The sequence below is a fragment of the Sinocyclocheilus anshuiensis genome, unplaced genomic scaffold (assembly GCF_001515605.1).
Source record: "Sinocyclocheilus anshuiensis isolate Anshui unplaced genomic scaffold, SAMN03320099.WGS_v1.1 scaffold1082, whole genome shotgun sequence".
NCBI lineage: Eukaryota > Metazoa > Chordata > Actinopteri > Cypriniformes > Cyprinidae > Sinocyclocheilus > Sinocyclocheilus anshuiensis.
This window is the reverse complement of record NW_015542379.1, coordinates 2,411,816-2,419,825: the sequence shown is the minus strand read 5'-3', so window position 1 is coordinate 2,419,825 and position 8,010 is coordinate 2,411,816. Positions and strand designations below refer to the sequence as shown.

The 8,010-nt window shown below is 38.7% G+C and overlaps 1 protein-coding gene across 8 annotated transcripts in view; it reads right to left on the bottom strand.

Moving 5' to 3' along the window:
* Window positions 1–8,010, bottom strand: part of kirrel3b (kirre like nephrin family adhesion molecule 3b) — a 201,267-nt gene that overhangs the window by 22,126 nt on the left and 171,131 nt on the right. For all 8 annotated transcript variants that reach the window (XM_016491561.1, XM_016491562.1, XM_016491564.1 and 5 more), the window contains exons 7-9: window positions 3,338–3,486; window positions 2,860–2,987; window positions 2,037–2,163 (exon numbers count right to left, since the gene is read on the bottom strand). In XM_016491561.1, coding sequence (XP_016347047.1) covers window positions 2,037–2,163; window positions 2,860–2,987; window positions 3,338–3,486 — 404 coding nt within the window. The remainder of the gene's footprint in view (window positions 1–2,036; window positions 2,164–2,859; window positions 2,988–3,337; window positions 3,487–8,010) is intronic.

The following is an 8,010-nucleotide window of genomic DNA, read 5'->3' as shown; positions in this document are numbered from 1 at the left end:
CGTTTGTATCACTCCGCTTGCAGTATTTCTCACAGCGAGTGTCATTGCGCACGTCCAAATCCACAAAAATTGTATAAATAATACTGTTTTTATGTCACAGAATGCATTTTTAAGAGTATAGGTGAGAATGTGCTTGTTTAGACTTCAAATATGCAGTTTGTTAACGCTTTCCCCGCCAGCATTTTTTTAAAAAGTTGCCAGTCACCGCCAGCGATTTTGATGATTTTCACTAAAAATTTAATGGCCTCCAGTATATTTTGCTGTATGAATATTTGAATATGCAATACACCAAAATAAAGCCTCTACTTTTAAACAAAAAAAATCAATTTTATTCTAGCTTAAAGCATTACATTTTTTTTTGATCAACGCTTGAATATAGGTAGGTTTCATACAAAGAGTGAAAAATTGAAGGGGGTCTGAATACTTTCCGTACACACTGTAGGTAGGTTTCATAAAAAATGCATAATTTTGAGCAAAAAAGTGAGATAATCAAATTTTTATCAAAAACTACATATGGATAATATTCAGTACGATTATCAAAGCATAAATCCAGTAAATCGCTTCCATCAATACCTCCAAAGCTTGTACAGACATATACCACTTTCTGGATCAACATTTTACTCTGTAACATTATGCAGTTTTCATTTATATGCTGTCTATTGCTGATGATTGTATTATTTCTTAATCCAAGAGCGTTTTCTTGTAAAAGACGAGAAACATAGCGTTTTCTTGTAAAAGACGAGATAAATCGTCAATGCGGGGAAAGAGTTAATAAAGAAAACGTCTATTTGAAAATTTGCTTTGACGTTTTTGGAAACGTGAGTTCCAGGGCGTCAGCATTCGTTCAGCGCTCTTGAACCCGCCGAGAGCAGCCTCACCTGTGCCAGCTCTTCTGTACAAGAATGGTGCCAGATTTGGGGTGTGAATTTTAATTTTCACTCATTTTTGCAATATTTATAGGTTTCTTTAAATACTTTTCACAGTAAACGTCCAAAAACTGTACAAATTAAACACCATAACGTGACATATTATCCAGTATATTGTGAAAAGCTCTTCCTAAGGTTGTCTACTTATACACCTGTTGTTTTGGGACACTATAGTTACCCAAAAAATATTTACAGATGGTAAAACCATTGCAGAGCCTTCGGCAACTTTGGTTGCCTGTGGACTTAAAGGGGTTAATATGGTAGTGTTGGATCTTTCCATAAACGTCTATAAATCTTCCACTACCAGAACAAATAACCAAACAAACAACAAGACTGTATTTATTTGGGATTCCAGGCAATCCTGAACTCTCTAGGAGTCAGAAATGAATGCAAAGCAGAAGTACCCTTTACTGTCCTCATAAAGAACAGAATGTACTTGATGAAAGTGGATGTCATCTGTAATTTCTGTAATTCCTGAGTTGTCTGTAAACCTCGAATGAATATCTGACTTTGCATATTAATACTATCAGTCATAACAGCTCTTTATTGATTTTCTTTCATTTCCCAGCACCAAACTGCATTAGTGAATCTAAACTTGCAGAGGAATCATTCAATGCAAACACAATTGTCACTTTGGCTGAACTTCTCTTATTTTCCACTCACGTCAAAGCCGTGGCCCATGGCAAATAGCTTCGGAGAGAAAGGAGCTTTTAAAAGACGTGTTGGATTTTGCGAATGAAAGCTGTCGTGTGGCTAATGCATGCCGCCTGAATATCAAGCGGCCGTAATGAAGTCATTTATCTGAGAGTAGCCAGTCTCCCGCTATTCTCCTGTGTTCATTAGCCTGTCACAGCCTAAGAAACAGCTCATCGTGCAATTCTTACTGAATATAATCAGCATTAGCCCAGAGAAATAGCAGACCGATGAGTAAACATCAAACTTCTGTCTCAGAGTCAACATTAATTCCAAAATAGGTCTAATTCTTGTCACCTGGATTTCCAATTTCTTGCACCTTTTTCATTTACATATGTTCCAAACGGGCACGTTTGCACTCATCAAACAGACCTCTTTAGCCATGAACCTTGTACAGTACAAAAGCATCAAACGTACCATTTACGGTGAGAGAGACTTCCTTCTCGGCCGCTCCAACACGAGGCACCACTGCACGGCACACATACTTCCCAGCATCCTCTTGCCTGACAGATTTCAATGTCAAGATGTTTTCATTGCTTAGCACCTGTAGCCAGAGGTCAAAGATCAAAACATTAAAAAGGAGTGCAAAGGGAGCTGGCCAGAGTCAAAATGAATCAGGACTCATGGATGGGCAGCTAAGCTTGGAAAAGGACCTTCTTCTCAATTATTAAAATCCAATTTGGGTCAGATGAGGAGGACCGTGTGAACATGGGTGATGGTAGGTGACAGTCAACCGAGAGAGAAATGAGACCGGCTGGTTTCAGTGGGGCACCATTTCCCCAATTTCTGTGCCAGAATACAGACATACCCCAAACTGAGCCACTATCCATCTGCATGTAATAGAATCGCATGGAATCTGAAAAACCCTGATGTTTGCCATCGGGGCACAGCACTGAATGTGCCATCCTGTCCTTTTTTAGAAATGTTCTGATTCTGTTTCTGAGCTGTTCAGAAATAGAAGGCAATTCATTAATAGATCAAAGGTTTTATACAGAGAATATTATATTGAAGTTTAAAATGAATGGATGAAAAGCCAAAATCAAATGAAATAGATTTTTTTTTTCATGTTTGCTTGATCTCTTCTTTACAAAGACAAGATGACTGAACATCAATGCACTATTAATGTAGCTAGAATGAAAAAATGGGATGATTGGTGAAAGAGAACTATGGGTTTACTTCAAAGATTAAACGTGGAGCAGGGTTATATGGCAATGCCCAATAACAATGCCTAGCAACTTACCACCCCAGAGCCCCTTTTCATCCATACAATAGTTAAAGAGGGGTTTCCGGTCCAGGCACAGTTAAACACAGCATCGGATCCTAGGTCAACCTGTAAAGACTGGGGCTCTGCAGCCATCCGAGGTCCAACTGGAGAACATAAACCAGGTTATAAGATCTATTCAGAGAGGTCACATTTTAAACATAATTCTTGTAAGTTTGTTTTAATGTGAGACTGGTGGCAACTGAATTTTAAGTATTTCTCCTGACATTTGAGGAGATACTTTCAAAAATGATGAACCAGAGGTGTCCAATTCTTCTCACAGTGGGTCATATTCTTACAGAGCTTTGCTCGACTATAATTTAACACACCTGAACCAGCTACTCAAGGTCTTTAGGACTGCTAGAAGTGTGCAGCTGTTTTGAAACAGCTCTGTAGGAACATGGTACGCCATGAAGTTTTGGACAACTCTGATGTGGAAAAAACAGAAATAACTCACAGTAGACATCCACGTTCCGACTGATGTTGGTGCTCCCAAGAGGGTTGGTGACCTCACAGGAAACTGGCTCTGTGAAAAACGAGTGATCCACTATGACCTCATATGTGTCTCCAGACACTTCCTTTATCATGCTTCCTCCTTTGGCCCACCTATAAACAGTAGACAGAGATGATATAGAGTTTTGAAGCCCACTCCAAGCAGTTAAAGACCATAAGTTACTGAACAATTATTACTACTAAACACAAGTTAGTGACAAACCACACAAAAGCCAGCGAACTTCATATCCCTGTTGAAAAAACAACAACAAAAAAAACGCATATGCTGGTTAGGTATGTTTTGAAGCATGGCAGCTGGTTTGAGCTGGTCCTGAGCTGGTTATAAACTGGTTATGAGCTGGTTTAAGATGGTCATCTGCTGATCCTAAGCTGGTCCTAAGCACCTAGGCTCCTGCTTAGGACCAGCTTAAACCAGCTCATGACCAACTAAGAACCAGCTTAGCCCACTCCAAGCAGTTAAAGACCATAAGTTACTGAACAATTATTACTACTAAACACAAGTTAGTGACAAACCACACAAAAGCCAGCGAACTTCATATCCCTGTTGAAAAAACAACAACAAAAAAAACGCATATGCTGGTTAGGTATGTTTTGAAGCATGGCAGCTGGTTTGAGCTGGTCCTGAGCTGGTTATAAACTGGTTATGAGCTGGTTTAAGATGGTCATCTGCTGATCCTAAGCTGGTCCTAAGCACCTAGGCTCCTGCTTAGGACCAGCTTAAACCAGCTCATGACCAACTAAGAACCAGCTTAAACCAGCTCATGACCAACTAAGAACCAGCTTAAACCAGCTCAATCCAGCTTCCATGCTTTAAAACATACCTAACCAGCATATGCTGTTTTTTTTGTTTTTTACAGGGATAGCATTAAAAAAAAACATATTGCATGATGTTATAATTCCTGTACAATCTCAGAAACATGCAATAATTGCACCTTTAAGGGTACAACAAGTTGTCACTTGGGCAGTACCCTCAAATCTGTGTCTTATGTACCCCTAAAAGGTTCAAAGTAGTATCTTAAAGGGAAGAAATGACTACTAAAATGCACTTTTTAGGGGTAGATAAGGTACAAAGTTACCTTTTTAAGAGGACTGCGCCAGTGACAAGCTGTTAAACATATAAAGGTACCGTCTTTGCACATTTTTCTGACAGTGTAGGTAGTTAGGAAGTAATTGGTAAGTGTTCTTTGGTGAACATCCTTATTCAAGAGTGTCCAGTCCTGCTCTTGTAGGTCCACTATCCTGCAGAGTTAAGCTCCAGTCCTACATAAAACACACCTGAACCAGGTAGTCAAGCTCTCAGGATGACTAGAATCTTCTAGGCAAGTGTTTTGGGGGCAGGTTGGAGCTAAACTCTGTAGGTTTAGCTCCAGAGAGTTGGTTTAGACTTGGGAAATTGCGATTGCTGCAACATCCTTATCAATCTTTAATTTCCCCCCCAGTAATATAGTTACAGTTTAAGACTGGAATGCACTACACAACTTCTGCCCCGATTTTCCCCTGATTTACAGTCTGGAGAAGTTGACACTAGTTGCCGAAAGTCAGAGCTAGTCTGCAGATTTGAGTTGACAGATTTTGTTAAAAAAAAGTTGCATAGTGTGTAACCACAAACTCAGATTTTTAGCTTCAAACTATGATATGATTTGTAGCTATATTTAGCTACAAATTATGATATGATATGACGTTTGATATTTTAAGCCAATTTTAGAATGTACATTGTTTTCAATTGTCACGTCTCCTAGGCGCACGTTTCTGCGCGAGTTTGTTGTGATTGGAACAACTTTAAAGTATGGTAGTGTATGATTCTCAGTCGTTTAGTGAATGATGGATGTGACTATTACAACGAGGGCAAGTTTATGATGCCTACTGTTTTAAAATCTGTTCAGAAATCATTTGTGTTGTGCATTCCAACCAGGTTAGGACTGTGTTTATCAGAACGTTGTTCTAGGACCAGCAAAATATATTTACCTTTGCATACGTCCTACCTCACTTTCACTGATTTCAAGTCACGACATCAAACTTCCCTGTCTTAACTTCCCTTAGATTTAATTTATAAATTCAAAGCCTTGCTATCAGTCTAAGATCTAGTTTTCACCTCGAGCGGGTCACAGTGGTACTCCCTAAGATAATGTGACACATATCCTTAAGCTAATTTGTAAAAGTGGTATCAGATCCACAAGTCGAGAAATACATGAACCCTTTTTAAGTCTAACGTTTCAGTAATGGAACAGAAAGACATCAGTATGAGTCCCTACCAGACGTACGCTATCACAGGAAAGTGGAACCCAATTTAGAGGTTACCATGGCAATAAGAGGAAGACCTGGTGTCTAATCCATCTGCTTCTATCATAGTCATCAATGAGGCATGATAGCTGCCTGTATGTAGGTGGTTAGAGACCCAAAGAAAGAAAGACAGCCATCTTCTAAGGGAAATAGGCATCAGCCCCTCTCCACATGGCCAAATAACACAAACCCCATATACAGTATATACTGTAACAAAGACATCAGATGTCAATAAATTGTCAGCACTTCCCACAAGGAACCATTCATTTTTGTAAGACCAAGGCATCTTTTATTTCTCCCATACTGACAAAGTAATGCATCTATGTCACTTGCTCGGTCTACTTTGTGGTTTCTCTGTTGGTGTCTATGATGGGACATATTTGTACAAGCCAAAGCCAATGTAGAACGGGTGTCACAGCCTGACACTAGGGTAAATATTTCAATAAATGAATATATTCAATGCCAGTTAACTCCTCGCTGTCAAGAAGCATCGTTTTGCACTCAAAGCAGCCGGCACTGGTAGAGCGCTGCCAGAACTTCACTATTCACCTGCTCTGTGGGAGTGAGTGCACAATTTATTACCTCTGCAACTAACTCATACCATCTGCGGGCCCCGATAGAGTGTAATTTAAACGATAACAGTCTCCCTCTTGACTAAATTAAAATAAGGAGGGAGAGCAGTTGTAATTGGCCTAGCTAGTGTGCATGAAAAGCGCTGTTTCATGTTGTTAACATATGCAGCTTAGAACACAGTCTGCTAAATCTGCGCAGGCACACATGTGCTTCCAAAAATATTCAAATCAGGGCAGACGCCAGCGCGTGTCGCCTCCGTCCTCGACATAATTGCTCTGAGGGAAGTGAATATGTGGCGCTGTGAAACTTTATATTTATGGGTAATTACTGCAGCAGTCGCCTGCTATACGTCTACTGGAGTTTTCCTTTCTCGTGGTAACATAAATTACACATAGAGCTTTTGAAGCAGCTGCTTTGTAATCAGATCACAAGACTGACTACGCCATAATTTCATTCCGCTTTAAATAGCCTGTTTATTACAAGAGCCTAGGAGGATGATTATCTTGTTCTTTTAAGTAACTAGCTTATATTTGTGCATTAGCTATGTGCGTCTTTCATTATAAAGTTGTATTCATACATTTTGTGTTATGATCAGTCTCAGTTGTGGTCCCTTATGACAAGCATCACATCTTTGCTATTAATTTGAAAGCTGGACTGAGTGTTAGTTTTATGCCCATGGGGTGGCAGACTGGGAGGTTTGGCCGGCAGGAAAGACCCAAATGGTGGGTTAGCTTTGCCAGAGCTGAAGGATTCAGCGCTGCACATCCAAAGAGCCAAAACATCCGTGAGCACAGTGGCTCCGCTGGGCTTCAGCCAGGGTCTTCTAAACAGAACAAACATGACCCCCCCCCGGCAGACTATCTGTGTTAACCTTTGTAAACTTTTGGACTGCTTTATTATTCTGGAGTTGAAGGGTACAGTAGATTTTTGCTCCTTTTTTATTCCCCCAATAAAAAAAACAACAACAACAAAACAAGATTTTTTTGGTTTGGTAGGAGAGGCAAACCCTGCAAAGAATACTTTAAAATTAAGTACTTTAAAGGAATATACTTAAGTCTGAACTGAATGTGACCTTTCACGTATTTGCATTATATTTGCAATTAAATGAAAATGTATTATAGTTTACATTCCTATTACATTCTTAAATAGTTAATTAGTTAATAGGACTAAATGCAATGTAACAGTGCTTAATTTAGATTAAAGAGTTAAAGATTTAAATTAGGAGCCAACACCTACTTTTATGTATTTTAATTAATACTTGTCCCCCCCCTGCCCCCAATAACAACAACAACAACAACAAAACAATGATTTTTGGATTGGTAGGAGAGGCGAACCCTGTGAAAAATAAGTACTTTAAAAATAATTATTTTAAATAAATAAATACTTATATAAAAAAATTATACTATATACAGTATATATACAGTTAGGTCCATATATATTTGGACACTGACACGATTTTTATAATCTCGGCTCTGTATGCCGGCAGAATAGAATTAAAATGAAACAATCAAGATGCAATTGAATTGCAGACTTTAAGCTTTAATTGCAAGGGTTGAACAGACATCTAACATAAAATGCTGAGGAATTACATATAAGTGCAATTCTATAAAGTACTACATAAGATTCTTAAAACATTATTTAAAATGTACTTTAAACTTGATTTAACATTATTACAAATTGCACTTTTTAAAAGTGCAAGTTAATAAACAGTCATGAAAGTGTCTCTCTTTAAGTGCACTTACATGGCCTTTTATTTCATTACTA